The sequence below is a fragment of the Colobus angolensis genome, unplaced genomic scaffold (assembly GCF_000951035.1).
Source record: "Colobus angolensis palliatus isolate OR3802 unplaced genomic scaffold, Cang.pa_1.0 Scaffold32, whole genome shotgun sequence".
In the NCBI taxonomy this organism is placed as follows: domain Eukaryota; kingdom Metazoa; phylum Chordata; class Mammalia; order Primates; family Cercopithecidae; genus Colobus; species Colobus angolensis.
In genome coordinates, this window is record NW_012116488.1 from 6,457,736 (window position 1) to 6,482,291 (window position 24,556).

Genomic DNA, 24,556 nt, shown 5'->3' on the forward strand with positions numbered 1-24,556 from the left:
CACAGGTGGTGGGGGCGGATTGGGTGGGTAGACATGGGGGTGGTAGGGCAGGTGTGCAGGTGGGCCGTATGCGGGGGGCAGGGCGCCGTAGGAGGGTCCCTCGGTCTTCATCATGGACTGCAGGCTCTGGTAGCCCTCTCCAGACATGTAGGAACTGGTGGTGGACATCCCAGTCATGTAGCTGGAGGGGGGCGGGGGCGGGGGCCGGTGTGGCAGCGGCGGTGGCTGGTGCACAGGGGCCGGGTGAGCCGGAGGAGGAATCTGGACTTTGGGGAGGTCAGTGGCATCCACAGGGCCCGGCGGCTCAGCCTCACCTAAGGCAGCAGCGAGGGGAGGCTTCCGGTCTGCAGGAGAGAGATGTGTTGGTGCCCGGCCTCCGCAAGCAATAGCTGCTTTTTCAGTACCTCCTGGCCCTTCAGGGCCATCTTTACAGAGAAGCAGGGAGCAGCTGCCCCCTCCTCTGTGGCTCAACACATGGGCCCGTGCCCCATGTCCTGATGCCACCAGATGTCTCCTCACCATTTGTCAAAAAGGCCCTCCACCCTGTCTGCGACGAGCTGGGATTTTCCCTCCCTCAGGCCTATCCACACCACCCGCCGGCAGTCTTGGCAGCACACGAAGCCCCCTTGTGCCCTGGCCCCAGCCCCCTCTTCCTAGTGTAAAACGTGTGGGGGCTCCTCTGTTTTTCTGCCTTCAGAAACTGACCCCAAGAGTCAGGGCCACACTGAACTCCTGTCTGCAGCAGTGGCATTTTGCAGAAAGCCTGAGAGTTGGCTTTTAAATGTGATGGCATTTAAAACAATTCCGTACAAGTCTCTGACATTCCCAATGTACCCATCGAAGCAGCAATTCAGGTTCTGTTCTACTCAAGAGGGGCTAGTCCTGCTGCTCTCAGATAGCAGCCTCCTTGAGAGGAGTGTGTGCATGCGTGCTGCTGTGTGTATACAGCAGGGATAGGCAGCACTAGGTGCTGAGCACACCCAAGATACTTGTGCTCAGAACCAGCCTCAGGCCCCTCCCACAGCGCCTCCCAGCCCATGAGCCCTCATGCCCCCTTCCGCCAAAGCCTTATTTAACACGTTTTGGCCTGTGATCTCTTGGTCACCATCAGACCCCCGGAAAATGGCGTCGGAACACCCCACCACAGGTAGCCAAACACACAGAATGAGTGTCCTTTCCCAAGGCAGCACAGGAGACAAACCATAGGCACAACATTTCTGGTTCCAGAGAACATAAAGAGGACAAAGGCCATGAAGATGCTTCTGGTTCCCCAGGCACTTGGGTTAGGGAAGGCAGAGCATGACATCCTGGTTGTACAGACGTGGCCATTGGCACACAACCCATTTGATCTTGCCAAAGCGAGCATGAGCAGGACTGATCGGGCTGCTAACAGGTGTGCCACTAGGGACTGCCTGTGTAGATCAGCCCTCGCCAGCTACTGGACAGGAAGGCCATATGTGCCTGGCCTTAGAGAACTGGCTTTGGCTCCAGGTCAGGGCCAGATGCCCTGTGGTTCCAGAAGCTGACTAAAAAAGAGGTGCAGAAAAGCGCTGACACCCTTCAATGCCTCCTGTGTGTCACTCCACAGCCACCTGGGCCCACAGGCCTGCTCCTCTACCTTGCAGAAGCCAACTCTTCCAACACTCGACCCTGTAGCCTGAATCTTCAAGTCACCAGTACACCCGCCCTTGTGCTGTGTGACTGAGCTGGAATAGCAAGTGGGGGTCTATCCTCGGCACCCCATTCCCTCTGCACACTTGCTCCTGACCAAGTGCCATACACTGCCACTGAACCGCTCCCTAAACATCACTGCTGACCTGAACACCTCTTCCCATGGTCTAGGGCCTCCCAGGAAGCGTGCTTCCCTCCCTTCCTCATGGCCCAGCTTTACTGCACCTCCCAGGCCCTGCTCTCTTCAGCCATGGCCTCCTGGCAGTGTATCTGGTTCCCAGGTCCCACTGAAGTCCCAGGCCTACTCCTGGCTGGCTGTAATGGGGGAGGGAGCAGAGCTCTGAGGCCTCCACAGCAGCTACTCAGTGCCCTGGAGGCAGCAGCACCTCTCTGGCCACCCCGGGCTCCCCAGGTGAACCATCCATCTCCTCAGTGAAGGCACAGCCCCAGGCTTGGACCAGGGGAACTGCACTTGACGAGGAGGTGCTCCTTAAATGCCTCACGAGCAGTCGCAGGCCATTTTTTTAAGTAAAGTTCATATTGAATTGGGGGTTTTGGGATTTGGCCCAAAGTGGAAAATGACGCCTCTGTTCTCCCAAAGCATAAACACTATCATAATTGAGTAAAAACAGACATGTAATCTGTGGCACATCTGCTACGGGCACACGGTGCTGTGAGCCCCAGTGTGAGCCACGTGCACCAACCAACAGTGAGTGCAGCAGGCTGGAGGCGCTGCTGACAGAGGCTCGGAAGCCTCCGGAGTATTAACATCTTTCGGAAAGAAAACACAGGTCACTCAGGCCTTCTCTAGTGTGTCACCTTCTGAAATGGTGCCACAGGTAAAGAATGCCATCTACTTTACAGCTTTTCTCTTCTATTTCCAGTGGTATCAGAGAGGCTTTCCAGCTTACCATGTACCTGTTGAGAACTTTTCACTCTTTCATTTACTCTGTACAATTGCTTATTTTTCAAAATGCACTAAGATGACACACTGCCAACAGGAAGCAGGTGTGGGGACAGCCAGAGCCTAGTAGCCACAGTAACCCTGCCTCTATCTGGATAAATGTTCAGTTGGCAGGGTTTGGCTTTCTTTCCTAAAACTGATTCTAATACAATGTGTAGTTTAGCATTTCTGGATGTGAGAGGTCAGAGAATATTCAGATATACTTAACAGTTTACAACATTCTCAAAATACCTGGTCAAAATGAGAACTTGTTTTTTGAGACAGGGCCTCCCTTTCACCCAGGCTGCAGTGCAGTGGTACAATCATAGCTCACTGCAGCCTTGACTGCCCAGGGCTCAAATGATAGTTGGGACTACAGGCATGTGCTACCACACCTGGCTAATTTTTTTGGACAGGGTCTCACTCTGTTGCCCAGGCTGACCTCGAACTCCTGGGGTCAGGTGATTCCCCTGCCTTAGCCTCCCAAAGGGCTGGGATCAAAGACACGAGCCATCGCGCCCGGCCCGAGAACAGTTTTGCAAAGATTCCTGCCCGTGGCTGACGTTGTCAATCTGGGCCCCACAGTCTCCCTGTTCTAAGCTCCCAGGACCTGCCGTGTCCACTATTCGGCAGCGATGTGCACAGCTGGCCAAGCTGCTTCGGCAGATGCTTACCTGGAGGTGGGTGGGCTGGAGGCAACGGTGGGTGAGTGGTCTCAATTTTGGGGATTTTAGGTGGTGGTGGTTCTACGAAGAAAAAGCAGATTAGAAAACCACTCATACTTCTACACATGAATAAGCATGTAATACGAAAAATGTACTGGCAGAGATTTCTTTGGAGAAAAACAACAGAGATGACCAAGGCTTTAAGGGAACTTGAGGAAGCTTTCAGCTAAACCATTATGCATGAATCCTGTTAACAAATGAAATACCACTTCCCTCCAAAAGACCTGTGAGCTTCCCACAGGCAGCCCATTTTCCACATCTACCTAAGTTTCCTTGCTGACCACTTCACACAAGTCCTTCCAACCATGTGAGACCAGTAGAGCAACATCTTCATGAGCACGTATGACCTGTCTGGAGTCCTCCCTGGTACAGAGGACACAAAGAAAGGTCCAGAAGAGCAACATCATGTCACTGAGTCCCCTGAGGGTTCACAAGAGGATCTATCTTTTCATTCTTAGACATAGTTTATTTTCTCTCTCCCAAATACTGACTTCCAGTTGGCAGCACGTCAGAAGCAGCACATTAACTGGAGTCAGTAGAGCTCTGAAGGCTGACACGCTGATGGCAGGAAGAATGTGCTGCTCATAAAAGCCCAGCAGTTGGGACCCCTTGAGGTGGAGGAAACAGCCCACCCTTCCGGGTCAGGCAGTCACACGTAGCCAGAATCCACAATGACAGCACTAGGTCTCCAAGGCAGCTCAAGGGAAGTCCAATCTCTTCTGTTTAAGAAGGCAGCGTGCACATTGCAACTGAAAAAGAACCCTATTTTTCTGTTTGCATGTTGAGGCTTTTTCTTCCTGAAATGTACTTTCTTCTGGCTTGTACACCACTCAGATCTGAGTCTTCTCTGCCATCACTGGCCTCTTTCTCTGGATTTCCTCCATCTCAAATACAGGCTCAATTCAAGGTCCAGGGACCTCCTCTCTCTTCACCCTCTTCCTCAGAGTCCAAAGCCCCTGAGTGGACAACTACAAACCTACATTTCTAGTGTCCATCTTGCCACCAAAACCACGACCCATCCCTAGACCCAGCAATCAGCACCTCACACTCCACTTTTCCCTCTGTATCCTGTAAATGGTGTTACTCTCACCTCAAGTACCCACCTCCTGCCTTTTTCCACAGCTGTTAATAGATAAAGCTGTCTACATCAGGGCTGTCCAACAGCAATATAACTGAGAGCCACATATCTATACTTTTAAACTTTCCAGGAGCCACTTTATTTTTTGAGACAGGGTCTTACTCTGTCACTCAGGCTGGAGTGTAGTAGTGTAACCATGGTTACTGCAGCTTCAACCAACCAGGCTCAAGCGATCCTGCTGTCTCAGCCTCCCGTAGCTGGGACCATAGGTGTGGCGCCACCATGCCCAGCTCATTTTGAAATTTTGTGAAGTGATGAGGTCTCCCTACGTGGCCCAGTCTGGCCTGGAACTCCTGGGCTCAAATCATGCCCTGGCCTCCCAAAGTGCTGGGATTACAAGTGTGCCAGAAACCACTGAACAAGTAAAAGGAGCACTCCAGCCTGGGTAACAGAGCAAGACTCTGGAAATAAAAGGAAAAAGGATCAAAATTTGTTTAACCCAATAGATCGGAAATTTTATTTCAACATGTAACCAATATAAAGCTTTACTAATGAGATGTCTTACGTTCTCCTTTCTTGGAAATCTCTGTGTATTTTGTACTGTCAGTGCTTCAGAATTTGACCCAGCCACATTCTCAGTGCTTGTAGCCCTCTGCAGCCAGTGGTCTCCGGCATGGCATCGCACAGCTGAGTTCCTCTATAAAGTTTCCCCTGGACCTGTTCTTTGTGCCCCGCAGCCAGCACGCCGAGGCCACCATGTTTCACCATGTTTCCCATGGGTGCCAGCAAGATTCTCCCCATTCCCAACCACTTGCCCTATTTACTGCTGCCAGGGCACTTGTTCTCAAATGAATTTAGACAAAGTCATTCCCCTGCTAAATCTCCAATGGCTTCCCTTGCCTCTGCCAAACTCATAGTCCTCCAGGTAAACTCTGTGATCTGGTCCTAACCCACGTTTTAGACCCTATCAGAACCTATTGCCTTTCAATTAGTCACATTCCAGAAAGACTCCTCTCCATCTCCCTTCCACCTTACTGCTCCATCCACCCGTCCGCTCCCACTGCTCAAATGCAACTCTTCCTTCAAGGTTGCACGTAGCTTGTTTCCTGACTCTGACAGACCTGCACGTCAACTCATCTCAATTGCATTTCATGTGGCATGGAGCGCAGCCCATTCTTGTGTCTCACATTTAATGTCGGTCAATATGAAGCTAATTAAAAAATTCACCTGTAGGCTCACGCCTGTAATCCCAGTACTTCGGGAGGCCAAGGTGGGCAGGTCACCTGAGGTCGGGAGTTCAAGACCAACATGGAGAAACTCTGTCTCTACTAAAAATACAAAATTACCCGGGCCTGATGGTGCATGCCTGCAATCCCAATTACTTGGGAGGCTGAGGCAGGAGAATCACTTGAACCCAGGAGGCGGAGGTTGCGGTGAGCTGAGATTGCATCACTGCACTCCAGCCTGGGCAATAAGAGCGAAACTCTGTCTCAAAAAAAAAAAAAAAAAAAAAAAATTCACCTGTACTGAACTCATCATTCCCTCAAATATCCTGAAAAAAAGAAAAAAAAAAAAAAGTAGCTCTATCATAACTGTAAGATTTCACAGCAGTTTAATAAATGGAACTAAGAACCGAGAACATGGTTCTAAGAATCAGGAACTACTGGAACTAAGAACCAAGTAACAAAGAAAGACAAATGAGTCAATAGGGTCTGTGCCTTCAAAGAGTTCAGTATGATAGGTGGACTGATCCTGTGACAAAACATTTCTAACGTTCTGCTCTGTAATTGTTCCAATTTTGCTCGCTCCTTCTGTTTATTTCCAATATAGACATGAACTAACTTTGGGTTCTAGACATGTGACACTCCCTCAACCCAAGTGTGTTTAAAAGAGGCCTTGCCTGCATGGGCAGCTGGTCTGGGCCGGGCCAGGGCAGTCTGGGCAGCACACCTGCCCCTACTGCCCACCCCATCTGCTGTGGCTTGGTGCTTGGGAGAGGACTCTTGCTGCTGTGATGGGGGTAACTCATCTGTAAAAATAAAATTGCAGCAACAGTTCTCCTACACCCATAATTATATTTTTATATATGTTACTGAGTACATTTTTATTGCCAGTAATGTTTTCTGTATTATAGCTTCGTAAAAGCACAATTTTAAAATCTATGATCACGTGATGAACAGAAAGACAATGCTGATGGAAGTTTTGGATGAGCTCTAAAGTTAAGATTTAAGGCCAATTTAGATCTGAAAAGAAACAATGTTGGCTAAGAATTTAAAGTTTTGCATATAAACACATAAAACTAGCCGGGCGCGGTGGCTCAAGCCTGTAATCCCAGCACTTTGGGAGGCCGAGACGGGCGGATCACGAGGTCAGGAGATGGAGACCATCCTGGCTAACATGGTGAAACCCCGTCTCTACTAAAAATACAAAAACTAGCTGGGCGAGATGGCGGGCGCCTGTAGTCCCAGCTACTCGGGAGGCTGAGGCAGGAGAATGGCGTAAACCCGGAAGGCGGAGCTTGCAGTGAGCTGAGATCCGGCCACTGCACTCCAGTCCAGGCGACAGAGCAAGACTCTGCCTCAAAAAAAAAAAAATAAATAAATAAAAAAAATAAACACATAAAACTAAAAACCAAAACATCAGAACAGGAAATTACCTGCTGCTTTGTTCTCTTCTTTGGGAGAAACAACCTGTTACAAAAGAAAATATACAACTGTTAGCTGGGGTCCCGAGTATGATGAGAAAAAATGCATTATCCAGCTACCATCAGAATCAGTGACGGTAGTCACTGTGAACAACCTCAGACAAAAATTATTTCTGGCCTGAACTCTGAGGACAAACCACGGCACCTACCAGATCACCATTTCTGCTCCCTTCCTCTTTCCATTTACCAAATAAGACAGAATGATTAGCTTTCCTGAATGGTGAGTTCTGAGTAAACACTAAGTTTCAGGACCACTTGGGTGCAGGAAATAGTCCACTGTTTGGGGTCAGTCAGCTGCGTAGAAGCAGCATGCACAACACCACTGCTAGGACACAGCAACAACACCCTGACAGGCTTCAGAACCCTGGCAGGGATGAAACAGGCAGCAGGGCTGGAGCCGGGCAGAGAGCCCCCTTCTGGTTCTCAGAGGCAGCCTGTCCTTGGAGCACCTTTGTTTTTAGGCTCCCCACCAACAAGCAGTCAGACTGCGAGTTTCGGTGAACACCCCCTGCTTCCAGTGTTCCCTGTGCTCGCTTAGAAATGGGAACAGTGCTCAGGTGTTGCTGCCACCTGGAAAGCCCGCTCTACCCAGGGCCTGCTTTGGCCCACTCACCACGGCTCGCTTAACCTGTCGGGGAGAACTGGGCTGTGGGGAGGGTTTCTTGGGCTGCTGGGCTGGCTGCTGCTGCTGGGCTGGTTGCTGGGGGTCCTTCTGCTGGGGTTGGGATGGTTCGGAGCTTTGAGACGGCTGTGACTGCTGTACTTGCGGCACTTGTGGTGTAGGCTGAAGAGATGGGGGCTGTTGCAGCTGATGGGGGGTGTGATGAGGCATCTGTTGTTTTCCTTGTGAGTAAAGATCCAGGATTTGGTGGCAGATGTCTAAATGATAGCCAACAATCACATTTTACACAAATTGGTATTTTAAATAAAATTTTACCTGGATAAAGAATCAGTTATGATACCCCTACGAGGACCTAAGCATGAATCACATTTACAACTCACCCCATCTTTGTTGTGTGCAATAGTGGTGTGTGTTTTCAGTTCATCAAAAGTATGTGTTTGGACAAAGCGGAAACTATTAGATAATTTAATTAACGATGCTTCTGAAATATTGCTCACATATGTCTATTTGGGAAAATCCATTCTTGGGACTCAGGGTACACATGGAAGAATAATCTCAACATGGAACATCCTCACAAGAAAGCTTAGCATGCCTGGTACCTTCCAAAACATCAACTGGGACATCTTGAACAAACTGCTCCCACCATCTCCTATACATGGGTTTGGAGGTCCATTCTTGTATTTCAAACTTGCACAAACGTCCTGCAAGATACATCACTGCTACTGCTATGATCTCGGGTTCCCACTGCAGTGACAAGGTGGTGCAGAGACTAGTTCAACAAGAAAAAAAAGGTTAGATTATATGATCTAACATTTATGATTAAACCAGCGCATAGAGATGCCATAACTCACCATTAATTTGCTTATTCTCCCCTAAATTTAATTAAAGTACTATAAATTAAAGAACTCATCTTTACTCTTCTAAGGGTACCCAACTAAGTTACTTTAACCACAGTTAATAATTTATTCCTTCAAGAATCATAAGAATTCTACCACATCCAAAAATCGCTACATCAATGAAAATGACTTATGTTATTTAAACTGTTAATATCCTAGCCACTCAACTGTTTCTTTAAATGAAATCTTATGGGGGAAGTCAAATGTGAGAGAAGCTTCACTGACTGCAGTGGGATGGGGCTGGCAGCAACTCCATTTACAGGCATTCTGTTTCCCACCATGGTCCTTCATTAGATCCCTGGCCTCTCAAAAGAATGTCAAGGCTCTAAAACGATACCAGGAAGTATATTTTTGTAGAACCAAATGGGCTCTAAGTATTGAGTTTTCAAATTTCTCCAGTGTATTGTTTTGGACTTATGTTTCAGACTGGTGATAAGATGTCAGCACCTCACGCCACCATGACACGGCAGAGCAGAAGGAAACCCTCTGCTGGGAAGCAGATGACCTGGACGTCAGCCCCAGCTTTGCCATTAACTGGCTCCTCAAGCCAGGGCAAGTCAATTTCTTCTGACACAAAATGAGGGGTTTAGATGAAATGGCCCATCAAGTCTTTGCCTATTTTAAAACACTATAATTAATCAACATTTGAATATGTATACCTGTCATTTACAAATGTCCACGCCATTTGAACCAACTTTTGAATTTTGTTTTTATCACCTAGAAATGGAGACAGAAAGGTAAATTAATAGCAATAGGAAAAAAAGTTCACAGGCAGCAGCAAGTATTTATTGAGAACCTACCAAGTGTTCAGCACGACTCAAATACACAGCAAAGAGTTTTTGCCTGGGAAACAAGGATGAATGATGTGCGTCCACATCCTACCCCTTCTTCCTCCTCATGACCTACGCTGAACCACCATGTATGGAAAACCTGGCTCCAAGGCTAAGTTTATTAGTCCATTTAAAAAATTCTGACTCATTTTCCTGCCTCTCATATCACTTGGCAACTGGATGACAGAGCCCGTTTATACATAAAAGGAAATAGCATTAACAGCTGCAATACTGAATTGACTGAGCAAGCCATGTCCTTGGTATTTGACACATCAAACTTTGTTTTCCTCTTTTGAGAAGCATAATTTGAGTCTTTATAATCAAATTATAAAGACTTGATTTCAGAATGAAAAAGTTCTTCTGAAAACTTTCTTCTTACCTTTGAGTTGCTTTGCATATTTGAGTAGGAACTGGTATGGATGTTCTACCTGTAAATCAAACTTGATGGTCTGCAGTAAGATTCTTTCCAGAACCATTACTTCCTCCTAAAAATCAATCACAAATGTTAGTATAGTAATTACAATTGCAGGTCTCAAGCAGCATTACAAAAGTGAGCTTTCCTGTCTATTTATTCTCTCTTAAGTTATATTGTAGCAACTGTTTTTCATTCCTTTCTCTCCCACTCAGAGTTTTAACATGCTCAGAGACACTGATAAATTCTGAAAAGATCCCAAATAAGCAGACAAAGCAGAAGGTTAATGTAAAAAAAATACTGAAAACAAAAAGATCCTTAAATATATTATTATTTTCAATACACACGAGTCTCCCTTTACAAAACAGATCTTTACGTTACTGATAATTTGACTAAACTGTAATTTCTTTCAAGACCTTAAATTTAAAAAATGCAATCTTTTAGGAATTTTCATTGAAAACATTTTAAGCAAGAAAGAGTTTATGATAGCTAGCCTCATGAAAACTCAGACAGATAAGTTGTACCAGTGTGTGTATGTGTGTGTATATATACTCATGTACACATATAGTGTATTATGTGTGAATGGGGACAAATCAATTTTGTGTTTAAATCTTTCATTTATTTGAAATAAACTGTCCCAACATCACTTACTGAATAAATGATCATTTCCAATTTTATTTAAAATGCTACCTAAATCACCTCCTAAACTATGTGTGTATGTCTGCCTATACACACTATCTTTTCTGTTCACTGATATGTCTGCCTACTCCTGGACCAGGATCAAAGGGATGTGAGTGGGATACAATAGCTCAAGTATTACTTCTTTTTTATAAACTGTTTCTTGATTCTGCATGTCCCCCTCACCCAAATTTTAGTAACCATTTTACTTAGCATCATTCCAGAAAACATACATGCTATTAATATTCTCATTGGGAACTCAGTGGGTTTACAGAAAAATTAGGGAGAATGGAGATTTTTAACCATATTGAATTTTCCTTCCAAAAATTTATTAATATCTTTTCAGTCCTTTAGTTGTTTTAAAGTCCTCCCCACTCTACTAACGAGGTTTCCACAAGGTTTATCCTTGGATATTTTACTGTTGCTATCGTTAATGGAATGTCCTCTTTGATGATACTCTCTGACTAATGTCTTGAACTCAGTCCCTGCGCAGCCGGACTGCACCCACTGCTTAAAGACAACATAAACCACAACCAAGACACTGTGTGCGGGGAGGACAATTTGAGAGAATTCCTTGGTTGGCATCAAAGAAAGGGCATTGTAGAGGACCGTAAATCTCATCAACAGGTGCAGAGACCCATAGGTCACTGGCTTTCATTTAGAAGGATGGTGTTATTTCATAGGATACAGAGATGATTCAATAATTATTTATTATTCCAAATTACATGGCAAGACTAAGGTTTTTCAACCCTAGTTTCCCAAGCATTTTCTCATGAAAGTTTTTTAAAATCTTAGAAACTTTCACACAGTGTTAAAAAAAAAATTGGGCCGGACATGGTGGCTCATGCCTGTAATCCCAGCACTTTGGGAGGCAGAGGCAGGCAGATCACTTGAGGTCAGGAGTTCAAGACCAGCCTGGTCAACATGGTGAAACCCCATCTCTACCAAAAATATAAAAAGTAGCCAATCGTAGTGGAAGGCACCTGTAGTCCCAGCTACTTGGGAAGCTGAGGCAGGAGAATCGCTTGAGCCTGGGAGGCAGAGGCTGCAGTGAGCTGAGATTGTGCCACTGTACTCCAGCCTGAGTAACAAGAGTGAGACTCCGTGTCAAAAAAAAAAAAAAAAAAAAAATTTTTTTCTTTGTCATTGTCACCACCCTGCTTCCCAGAAGATTCAACATTTCCTCTGAATTTAGAAACAATTCTTTTTACCAAGTGTATCAATTGGCTTGCAGGCTGTAGCCCACGTACTGTTACAGGATAGCCCAAGGCCTGCCTTTCCTCTGTCTTCCAAATATTCAATTAACGGGGTCATTTTAGGCCTCTGAGCAAACATCATTCCTCAGGAACGCTTTCCCTCAGCCCCTATTTATCCAGGGGAGTTGCCTGGGTCCCTGGATGTAATGCTATCATAGCACCTTAAATGATCTTTTATACCATACACCACAACTCATAATCGAATAGTTATATACTCATTTGATTAAAATTTACCCTGCCACTCAACTGCAGAGTCCATGAGAGCAGAGACCATGTCTGTTCTGCCTTGTGTCTCATGTCTAGTGCCCAACACAAAGGCTGAAACAAATAATTAACATTACAGAGAAAAGCCACACAATTAAAATAAAGCTAATTAAGGCAAAAAAATTTTCATGGGACTCATGATCTTATTTTTCCTAAATACTTATACTGCCCCCACAAAAAAACTGCCTCCTCTCTGCCGAGGAAAACATGTTCCACAATGTCCTCACTGCTCTCAGCTCCAGGTGTTTTCCTTTGGCCCCGACTCCCACCAGTAAGACTGCACGAGACAGAGAGGCAGGGGGCACGTTGTAAAGCGCCCTCCCCCATTCGGATCTAATTGGTATGGTGACCCTTCTTTTCCCATTTTCTGGGGCACAGGAGCTGCAGAACTTCCATCTCAGTGTTCCTGGACCAGGGATTGGTTTCCTGACTTCATGGTATAGTGGGTAAAAGCTGAAAGTAAAAGGGGCTTTACTTTATCTCAAGGCACCCTGGGATAGCACAAACGAGCAGCTGCCACGAGTCTGCGCCCTGCCGTGGTCCCAGATCTGTATGATGCCTTATCCTTAAGCACAGCTTGCCAGCCACAAGGTTCACCTGCCCCCGTGACAGGGGGGTGACTGAACACAGCATGTTCCTATAATCAGACTTACCACATCAGGACACAGGGCCCCATTACTCAGTAAAAATCAAATACCCATGCACATTGAAAACATTATCTGATGGTGAAATTATTTCCATAAAACTGCATTTTTGGTTGCAGTTATTATGAGTTCCTAATAGGTTCCAATGTTTATAAATAGATTAATCGATTTATAATTAAGTTCAAAAGAGTTACCCACATTGGCAATACTTAGAAGATACTAGTGTGAATCACAACCACAATATATATAAAAGTGTTCTGGGCCCTTGTTAACTCCTCAAAGCAATGAGGAGAATGACTATACATTCTGTATATACATACATAATGCTCAGCAGAGAAAAAGATAACTATTGTGAGACAATACAAGCTAGTTAGGAAAAACAACACCATGAATGGTGCTGAACTTCTTGGCTTTAGCTTTGCTTTAACTGTGATTTAGACATTTCCTCAGAACATTAGTTTGACATTTATTCCATGAGTACTTGCTGAATGCCTACTCTGTCCTGCCACTGTATGAGGCATCAAACAAAACTATAGTCTTTGCTCTCATGCATCTTACAGCTGAGAAGGGGAGGGAGTTATGTGTGTGATAATTTGATGAAAATATATCCAATGGATACTACTATCTAAATGCATACCACTAAGTCAAAGAGACCAATCTGAAAACGCTATATCCTATATGATTCCAATTCGATGACATTCTGGAAATGGCAAAACTATAGAGACAGTAAAAATATCAGTGGTTGCCAGGGGTTAGCGGGGAGAAGGCGACAAACAGGTGGAGCAAAGAAAAATTTTAAGGCTATGAAAATAGACTATATGATACTATAATGGTGGCTACATGTTATTATACCTATGTCCAAACCCACAGAATGTACAACACTGAGAATGAACCCTAATGTAAAGTTTGGACTCTGGGTGATGTGTCAATGCAGGCTCATCAGTTGTAGCAAATGTACCACTTTGGTGGGGGGGATGCTGCAAATGGGGGAAGCTGTGCATGTGTGGGGTGGGGGGTATATGGGAAATCTCTGTACTTTCCACTCATTTTTGCTGTGAACATAAAACTGCTCTAAAAAAAAAAGTATTTTTTTTTTTTTCCCCTGAGGTGGAGTCTTGCTCTGTCGTCCTGGCTGGAGTGCAGTAGCGTGATCTCGGCTCACTGCAACCTCTGCCTCCCAGGCTTAAGCAATTCTCCTACCTCAGCCTCCCAAGTAGATGGGACTATAGGTGCGTGCCACCATGCCCAGCAAAAAATAATAAAGGTTTTTTTTTTAAAGTAATATTAGTTTATTCTTTTTTTTTTGAGACGGAGTCTCGCTTTGTCACCCAGGCTGGAGTGCAGTGGCGTGATCTCAGCTCACTGCAAGCTCCACCTCCTGGGTTCACACCATTCCCCTGCCTCAGCCTCCCAAGTAGCTGGGACTACAGGCGCCCACCACCACACCTGGCTAATTTTTTGTATTTTTAATAAAGATGGGGTTTTGCTGTGTTAGCCAGGATAGTCTCGATCTCCTGACCTCGTGATCTACCGGCCTCAGCCTCCCAAAGTGCTGGCATTACAGACGTGAGCCACCGCGCCCAGCCAGTTTATTCTTATATAGTAGAGATGGGGTTTCGCTATGTTGCCTAGGCTGGTCTTGAATTCCTGGGCTCAAGCAATCTGCCCGCCTTGGCCTAAATAAAGTACTTTTGAAAATCTATTTAATTGCAAACTGTGGTAAATGTTATGAAGGATAATTATCAGGCGTTACAGGGGTTGCAATAAGGGGAACCTGATGAGAATGGGAGTGGAGGAACACTGCCATGGGTCCCTAAAAGTGGTATTTTAAAAACACAATAAAAGGATATGTACAATTATTTGAGCACCACTTGCTGACACTGGCATGAGTTGTATGGAAAGGACAGGATGGGTGCTGTGACCAGTATCAAGCGCTGGGTGCATAAAAATGCTGCAAATGTCGATACTTTCCAACATTCTTAGGAAGCAAAAGATACATGGCATATGTAGGCACATGTATATGTACATACAGCCTATGTATTTTTGTTTGACCTGGAAGCTAGCCGGAGTTGTAACCCTGCCATCACCAATGCACTTAAGAAGTGGAGTCTTAATGCCAATTAAGGGGATTTTGCTCATATCCATGAAATGTGCCATTGCCCCAAAGTGCTTAGAATACTGTTGGGCACATAAGGAAGCACTGAGTAAGTGTAGGTTACACGATCTTCCCTCCTTTCTCACAAAAGCATAAAGTAACTTCTACAGAAGGCCCTCTTAGGAACTCAAGAGACTGGCAGACACAAGGGCCACAGGCATTGTCAACATGTGGAACTGTATCATAATGCTACCAAGAGGAATCAAGACCAGAAGGCAGGAAGTTATTATCGTTCTTACCTTTGGGTCATCTCCAAACTGGCCAAATTGTACATCATTTAATAAACTACGAGCTGTTTTGATGATATCTTTACATTTTTTTGGTGTTTCTTCTACTTTCCCAGCCAGAAACAGGCAACAGGCTCCTGTCACCTAAAAGAGAAACAAAAGTTCTTGATTTTTGTTATCAAAGGTCACATAGAAATAGGTACAATAAATTTTGGCCTTCATAATAAACTGGTCTTCCTCATTCCCCAACCTTCCTTTTTATCATTCACAAATACTCTGATACTCTAGAATCTTGAAGGAAATTTTATACATAATAAATCCCCCAAAACTCTAGCTTCAAAAATTACTTAAAATTTAACTTTCTTAAAAAAAAGTCATGTAAACAAAGAAAATGCCAAAAAGGAAAATAGTCACATAAATAAATTTTCTTCTCATATTCCAATCTGAAATTAACTCCCTAAAGAGCAAGCTTTGCCGTGGAAAAAGAAAGAGCACAACTAAACACAGTCCTGTGGAATCTATCTTAACAGCACTGCCCATGTTTCCTTTTCTTTCTGCTATGGTCTGAACGTTTATGTCCTAATTCACAGCTTGAGACCTAATTCCCAAGGTGGCTGTATGAGTAAGTGAGGCCTTTGGGAAGTGATTCTGAATGGGATTACTGCCCTTATAAAAGAGGCCCAAGGGGCTTGTTCCTCCCTTCCACCATTTGAGAATACAGCAAGAAGGAGCCCTTTTATGAGGAGCAAACCCTTACCAGACACAGAATCTGCCACCACCTTGATCTTACACCTCCCAGGTTGTAGAACTGTGAAGAGTTAACTTTCTGTTGTGTGTAAATTATTGGGTCTCAGGCATTTTGTTATAGCAGCCTGAATGGATGAAGAAACTGTCCCTCCAGTTGCCTCAACCTTAGCTCAGTACCTGTATCACTGGGGTCTGAAATGCTCTGTCTTCAGCTTCTCTTTGCCTGCTCCAATCCTTCCTACACACCACTCTCCTCACATAATCCTGATCACACTAGATGTCAGACACTCTGCTGGGGATACAAAACTGATTCCAACATGGTCTCCTCCTTCAAGAACTTCACAACCAGTGAGGAAGACATGTATATAAATCTAACTAAAATCTTAGGAAACAAAACAAATCAACGCAATGACCTTCCTGTTAAGTCTACCATTTTCATGAAACCTCTTAATAACTGCATTGTTCACCCACTAAAGTCAAATTTCTGAAGTCTGGCATTCAAGGTTTATCATGGTCTGACCCAGTCTACCTATCCAGCCAGGGTTTCATCACTCCCTTCCTGCCAAATCAAGCTCCTGGCTGGGCTGACAATGTGTCATATGCTTCCCCCTACCTCTGCTTACGCTAGCTTCTGTTGGACCACTGACCTAGCCCATCACAGCATGGCTATATGCCCTATGTACGTTTAAGGCTTACCTTATTGCTGGTACCTTCCTCTTAGCACTTTCCCTGCTCTCTCCAAGATGTAATTCGTCTCCTCCTTGAATGCCACAGCTCTCTATCAGCACCTTCCGACGGCCTCACTTTCCATCATGTGTTCTGTGCATGTCATACCACTTACCCTGGACTGAAAGCTACTCTATCTCCCACAGAGAGTAAGACACAATGCATGTCTTGAGGAGTAATCAAAGAATGAGTGATATGGCATAGACAACTTCTGCTCCATTTTGTTTTCTTGGTCTTTGTTGAGTCTCAATTATAAGCCCAAATTTATCTTGGGAAAGGTAACACAGAACTTTCATAAAAAGTGCAATATGACTGTGGTCCATATTGGCCTAAGTGAAAAGATTTGAATATGGCTAATTAGAATAAACAAAGTTCAAACTTGATTTTGTTTATATGCACTATATACCATATAAAAATAAATACTTTCTGGAAAAGATGAGAAAAATAGAGACTACAATTAGTCCACCAAACTGTGTGGAGATAAAAACATATGACAGAGAATTACAATAAAATTCAAACACTTAAACACTTACATATCTTGGGAACTGCTTGAAGGAATGAAACATATAGAAGCGATGAAAATAAATTATTCCAGTTGCCAGGGTATCATAGTGTCTGTTGTTCTGGTTAAGGACTCTAACCAATAACTTTGACAGGTTATATTCTTAGTTAAATGTAGAAAAACAAAAAGACAACAACAACAACAACATCAATGGTAAAGTAAACAGTATTAGTGGCAAAGTAAGGAGATGGGAATCTCAGGGTGTTAGAATTCTGGTATAAGAATTAGCAAGCTGAAGTTTTATACTTTTAACACCTTTTAGAAATACTTCAACTGTGATCTTTTTTTTTTGAGACAGTGTCTCCGTCACCCAGGCTGGAGTGCAGTGGTGTGATCTTGGCTCACTGCAGCCCAGGTTGGTCTCGAACTCCAGATTTCAAGGGATACTCCCGCCTAGGCCTCCCAAAGTGCTGGGATTACAGGCATGAGCCACTGTGCCCAGCCTCAACTGTGATCCTCATGGGTGCCTCATATCTCCTGGCTGGCCACCTCCTCAGTGGCTAAGTCTACACCTTAAAAATGACAAACCAGGAAGAGAAAAACCCCCACCAGAAACAACATTCAAACAGATATTTAAGGATTGCTCTGGTACAGAGAAATTACTATATATTTCGTCTACAGAATCTAATTATTTCTTGGTGGTGAGTGGGGAGTCTATCTGTAACAGACTCCAAGGAGAGTCAGGATACAGCCCCAAACGTGTGCCCACATCAAAGATGAACCGAGCGCCCTCTCGACGGTACCGGGCCTCAGTGGCTGGATCAAGTCCTTCAAGTTGTGAGGGTGTATGAGCCAAGTCTTTCTTATCCCAGTACCAACATGGTTTTGTGTGGTCCAGGTTTGCTGAAGTTACTGAAGGGCTTGAATTTTCTTTATTCTCCTTCATTTATTGAAGTAGACTTGTTCTTTCCAAAAGGTTCTCTGAAAATGTTAGAATCCTATGAGAAAGAAAAAAGCAAAGTTCGAAAGGAATACTCCATACCATAAGCAATTTAGAATCACAGATTGTACCTGGTTTGGGATCAGTATTTCCTATAGAAACCATACGGTCAATAGCTAGTTACAAGCCCAGGCTAACTCCAGAGCCAATTTAACACAATACTGTTAAGATGACCCCAGTACTAATATTAATAAATCTCAAATTTCATGGTAGTTTAAAAAAGAAGAGTATTTCCTCCCTCTCTCTTGAGATTGAAGGGTTAACCTTATTTGACAAAATTTTGGAAGAAACGAAGTACATCTCACTTTCTTCTGGTTTTTCTTCACTAGACACACAAGTACTCTAACATTGGTCCAGATTCCATGCTTCAGTAAAACCTGGGCCTGTCTTAATCTTTACAAAGATTTATGTTCTAAAACTAACCATCTCTTCCATCTAGCACCCCTTTTCAGTTTATTCCATGTAGGCACTTTCACTTAGACACGTCATGGGATTTGGTTAATTCACATCTGCACGAATCACTGAATTCACTGATGTAAACCAAATGTGCATCTTGTGATTTGGGGAGTGGGTGGACGGAAGTGGTACATGAGAGAGGGAGCTCCTTTAAACTGTTCTTGCTTTTTCATCCTCTTCCCTCTCTTTCATTCAGAATAAAGACATTCTCCAAAAGCTCCACGCTGAGAGAAAGAAAAAAAAAATACCAAGGATCTCATCTAGAGAACACTGTTACAAATAAGTCATTCGTAACCTGGATCAGAGACAGCAGAAATTTTCAAATAAGGTATCAAAAGGGTTCTGAAAGAGCTGGCTGGAGCCAGGTTAATCTGGTCAGCAAGAAAACAGCAGCTCTGTGGCCAGGTTCTGGGCCAGAGCTCCCACCAATTCATCTGGAAACCAAAACTTTTCTGTGTATCTGCCTCATTTCTGGTGGGGAAGGTGACATGGCGGGGCTGAGTATTCTCCTCCTTGCACCTGGTAGCTCTGAAGGAAATCTGATCTTTCTTCCAAGAGGAAGAATTAAGTACCTGGACAAAAGCTTGAACTAATACTTTACATTTTTGTGTGTGACTGATTAAACTGGGCACTGTTCAAAGGGTGAGGGGAGACTAGTTAATTAAAACCTCAGAAAACATGACCTGTTCATAATCAGGTATCACACTGAGATACAATTCTCACCTACTGGATTGGCAAAAATCCCAAAGTTTGACAATTTGCTCTGTTGGCAAGGCTATAGAGAAGCAGGTGATCTTATGAGCTTCTGGTGGGAGTACAAAATAGTCCAACTGTCACAGAGAAGTTCATGATATCCAACAAAATTACACATGCATTTGCTCTTTGACCCAGCAATCCCACTGCTAGGGACTCTGAAAATATTGTCGTGACTATGAAATGTCACAACTATGAAACAGCATGTGCATAAGATTATTCGCTGTAGTGTTATTTATAATGGCAAAACTATAAACAACCCAAATGCCCATCATCGGGGGACTGGCTGAGTAAAATATGGTACATGCACACAATAGCATACCCCACAGCTATTAAAAAGAATGAGAAAGATCATTAAGCACTGGACAGAGAGACTTCCAGATCAGCAAGGTATAGGATAGTGTACACAGTATGTTAGCATCTATGTAACAAAGGAGGGGAAAAAAACAGACATCTCTATTTCTTTTTTTTTTTTTAGACGGAGTCTTGCTCTATCGCTCAGGCTGGAGTGCAGTGGCATGATCTTGACTCACTGCAAGCTCCACCTCCCGGGTTCATGCCATTCTTCTGCCTCAGCCTCCCAAGTAGCTGGTACTATAGGGGCCCGCCATCACGCCCGGCTAATTTTTTTGTATTTTTAGTAGAGACAGGGTTTTGCTGTGTTAGCCAGGGTGGTTTCGATCTCCTGACCTCGTGATCTGCCCACCTCGGCCTCCCAAAGTGCTGGGATTACAGGCGTGAGCCACCGTGCCCGGCCAGACATCTCTATGCCTGGCCAGACATCTCTATTTTTTAAAAGTAATTCAAAAAATAATTACTAATAAGGAAGGGGGAAAAGCAGGATGGAAAAGACAGGAATGGAAACAAGACTTCTCTATGTGTATATCTTTTTATACAGCTTTGCCTTTTTATGAAAGCTTTTATTTTAAACTAATTGTAGGTTTATAGAAGAGCTGTAAAGATAGACAAGTTTTTGTCTATACCCTTCACTTAGCTTTCCCTAATGTAAACATCTTCCACAACCATGGTTCATTTATCAAAAAAATGAAATTAACTTTGGTATAACAACTATTAACTACACATTATATTTGGGTGCAGGTGATATCAGAATAACTTACTAATGTTAACCATGAGCTCTTGGTTAAGATGGAGTCTACCAGGTTTCTCACTGTAAATTATTATTTTTCCCTTCCTATCTTCTATTCCTTAGATGCAAGTCACGAGGTCCAGCTCACACTCAAGGGTAAAGGAATTAAGCTCCACTTTCTGGAGGAAGAGGCATCAAAGAAACTGTGGACATATGTTAAAACCACCCAGTAGTCAGTAAATATTTTGGGGGAAATATATACTATACAAATGTCTGTTTCTCCTTCAAATTTCATCTACTAGTTTTAGCACTCACCTGAGATGATAATAACTGTGGTGTTCTAATGGTGACTTTGTATTTCCTTCACTGCTTCAACATTTATTATTTGGAATCATTTTGTTAACATTCGTTTCTTCTCTCCTATTTGTTTATTTATTTTAGTATAGATGTGAGTATTTTATTCTTTGGGTTATAATCCAATACTATCACTATCATTATTTATTTTGTTGCTCAAACTATTCCAATGTGGCCATTAGGTGCTCTTTCAGCTTGACTCCCTTCCAAGTACTTTTATAACCTTTGATGTTTGAATCATGTAAATATTTAATATACTCATAAACTTAACTAAAAATCAAAAAGCAAATCCTAAAACTCAAACCAAATGGGCAACAAAACCACACAGAAAATTTACTTCAAGTAATTTCTGATCTTGTTACATGCTTAGTGAGATATATTTTAAGGACAAAAAGAATTGAAAATAATTATTTATTTATTTACTTATTTATTTTAGTCACAGTCTTGCTCTGTCATCCAGGCTGAAGTGCAGTGGCATGATCCTAGCTCACTGCAGCATCAAACTCCTGACCTTAAGCGATCCTCCTGCCTCAGCCTCCCAAAGTGCTAGGATTATGGGTATGAGCCACCGTGGCCGGTCCCAAGGAAATTTTAAAACTTCATTACTGTACTGTTAGTAGTGTCATTAATATTGTAATTTTCAAACAAATTTTTTTGCATGTTGTGGAATAAAGCAAATATGTAAATGTTAATGCTGTTAGGAACCAAGATTTTCAGTGCAGAGAAAACAAATGTACACATGCACAAAACCAAATGTTAAGAAAAAATCTGTAATGTTAAACGTTAACTGAAGATATCAAGATAAATCATGGTTAAAAATATATATATATATATCCCATTTCTCTCCTTTTCAAGTACCAAGAAGGAATGACAAACCTAGTTCTGAAATCTTAACTTTTTCAATACCAAAACCCTCTAAAAGGAAGCATTTTTCTTTCCAGTATGGAGTTGGAGCCTACCTGGGATGTACTCAGACTAATCAAAGCTTATCAAAAGACATAGGACTGCTGAAGGAATGATTTGCTAGGGGGAAAAAAAAAATAGGAGTCATCAGGATGGGTGCCCACTGGACTAATTCAAGGTAATTTGAATAGTAAAAAGAAAAATGACTGCAGTTGATCATAAAATACAATCTATGTGTCCACAATAATATTAATATATAGAGAGAATAGTACTTTGCTAGCACTGGTAACTACTGATAATAAAATGCTACTGATAATAAATGCTACTTTGCTAGCACTGATGTTAACTACTGTAAAAAAAATACAGTTTATCCTTAACAAAATGATCACACTTGACATCACTAATAGGGTGAAAACCTGCCATTATGTGACTTCTAATGTGGTGCAATGTGAAATAAATATCACCTACCTATGCAGTATTCTTGTCCCCCAAAAGTTTAACCTAAATTTAAGCAAACTTTTGACTGAACTTCCAGCTTACAATAAAAACTGACAGTAGAAGAGTAAGTGAAAAAGCACAACACGGAAACTATTAGTCACATCCAGAAGGTGAGACACTACTCAACAACCGACCTGGTCTCTTCAAAACTGTCAGTGTTATCAAAAAACATTTTGAAAGACTGTCTTACATTTAAAAATGCTAAAGAGGGCTAACAACAAAATGCAATGTGTGAACCTTGATTAGATCTTTTTTTTTTTTTTAAAAAAGAAATTTCAAACAGGAAAAATTAAAGTATGAATTGTATATTACAGGATATCAGGAAGGGAATTACTGTCAGTTAATTTTCTTTGGGAGTAATAATGATATTGTGATTACACAGGAGAATGACTTTATTCTTAGCAGATGAAGGCCGAAGTATTTTGGGTAAAGTGTCTTAATGTCTGCAACCTACTTTCAAATGGTTCAGCTAAAACACAACCACACAGTAAACGTGGCAAAAAACGAATATGTGTCCACAGATAAACAAGTAGTCATTGCACTATTCTTTCATATAATAAAAAGTTGGGGAAAAAGTCAGATGAGACTGCACAGGAGACCAGGAGGACTCCTTATCTTCATCAATCCCTCGATAGCCAAGGAATACTTGCCTATGTGTGTGTACTGGTTTCATAAATTACAACACTGTAATTTGAATCACAACATACAAAAAGAAAAGTGCACCTAATTATAAGTGTATGCCTGTTTTTCGCAAAGTAAACACACCTGTGTAACACTATCCAGTTGAGAAATAGAACAGTACCAACATTCCAGAAGCTCTCTTCATTCTTCTCCTATTCACTATCCTCCCAAAGATAACTATTCTGACCTCTATTTCCATCAATTAGTTTTGCCTGTTTTTGAAGGACTGTGCAATGACACAGTACCACTTTTACATTTGGTTTCTTCTGCTCAATATTAAGTTTGTGGGATTCATTCCTGTTGTTGCATAAGGCAGTAGTTGTTCATTCTCATTGCCGCAGAGCAGTGGTTTTCAAACCTGGGACAATTTTGCCCCCCAGGGGACATTTGGCAATGTCTGAAGACACTTCTGGTTTTCCTAACTGGGGGGTTGCCACTGGCATCCAGTGTGGGTAGAGGCCAGGAATGTAGGTGAACATCCTCAGTGCAAAGAACAATCCCCCATGACAAGAAATTATCTGGTCCAACATTTCAATAGTGCCAAAGCTGAGAAAGTCTGCTGTTCAGTACAGTTTTATCCTATGAATGTAACACACTTTATCTATCCATTCTACTATCTGGGCATGTAAAATGTTTCTGGTGTTTGATTATTAGTAAGTGTTAAACAAGCACATATATTGTTATAGAACAGAAGGCAACTGGACAGTTGGCTGAGGGAATCAATATCTTGGCACATCTTAGCAATTTATTTACAGTTGGGAATTGCTACTTTAAGACACATATGCCTAACAGTTTTCCATGCACTTTTTTCACTTAAATATTTCCTGAGCATTTACTATGAGCCAGGCTTTAATGGCATGGTAGGGAACAAGACAAGCAAGGTCTCTGCCCCAGGAAGCTTACATTCTAGTGGGAGAGACAATAAGATATAAATATGTGAATTATTTGTCAGGGAATAATAATAATAACAACGCATGTAAGGGGAGAGAGCATGATGAGGTTTGTTGAGAGGTATGCAGAAAGATAAACAGTTAGGAGACTACAGTAGCAGTTCAAGTGAAGACTACCTAATACACCTGTCTCCACACAATGGCAGTTGGAAAAAGGGGTGTGTGTGCCATAATTGGCCATGAGGCAAAGAATGGAAAAAGATGACTTCAAGTTTGACTGACACAGAGGGTGACACTAAAAAGACAAATGTATAAGACAAGAGAAAAAGCTGGTTTTGATAAGAAGGGAGGAAAAGAAGAACTTGGCTCTATAAATACTAAGCTTGAAGAACTTTAAGATACTTTTGTGGAAATATCTATCAGACAGAGAGGCCAGTTGAACTCTCTACAGAACATATCTACTTAGGATTCATCTATACAGAGGGGACAACTATAAAGTGATGTTGACGGATGGAGGGATGGAGAATGAAGAAGAAAGAAGTCTGGGTACAGAACTCTGTGAACTTGTACCAAGTAGGAAGAATCACCAAAGAAGAGCGTTTGCCCAATGACAGGAAGGTAAAACAGACTTGAATGTACTTATGATTTATCCACTTGTGGACAAAGAATCACCAAATAAGAGAAAGGGAAAAACACTGGTCCAAGAAGTAGGGAAATCTGCATCCTTCATTGCAAAATAAACCAAGGGATGTCAGCTTTAAACCAGAGATGGTAGTCAACAATGACAAATGCAAAAGAAAAGTTAAAGGACAAGGAAGGACAAAGTTTACTTTAATTGGTGATTAGTTGTTTTC

At 42.8% G+C, this 24,556-nt stretch overlaps 1 protein-coding gene across 1 annotated transcript in view; it reads right to left on the minus strand.

Moving 5' to 3' along the window:
• CCNK (cyclin K) overlaps positions 1–24,556 on the minus strand; it is a 30,772-nt gene that overhangs the window by 328 nt on the left and 5,888 nt on the right. Inside the window, exons 3-12 of the mRNA XM_011951588.1 lie at positions 17,830–18,078; positions 17,112–17,193; positions 15,118–15,249; positions 9,849–9,954; positions 9,299–9,356; positions 8,343–8,512; positions 7,735–8,000; positions 7,074–7,107; positions 3,289–3,360; positions 4–344 (exon numbers count right to left, since the gene is read on the minus strand). Coding sequence (XP_011806978.1) covers positions 4–344; positions 3,289–3,360; positions 7,074–7,107; positions 7,735–8,000; positions 8,343–8,512; positions 9,299–9,356; positions 9,849–9,954; positions 15,118–15,249; positions 17,112–17,193; positions 17,830–18,026 — 1,458 coding nt within the window. The 5' untranslated portion in view covers positions 18,027–18,078. The remainder of the gene's footprint in view (positions 1–3; positions 345–3,288; positions 3,361–7,073; positions 7,108–7,734; positions 8,001–8,342; positions 8,513–9,298; positions 9,357–9,848; positions 9,955–15,117; positions 15,250–17,111; positions 17,194–17,829; positions 18,079–24,556) is intronic.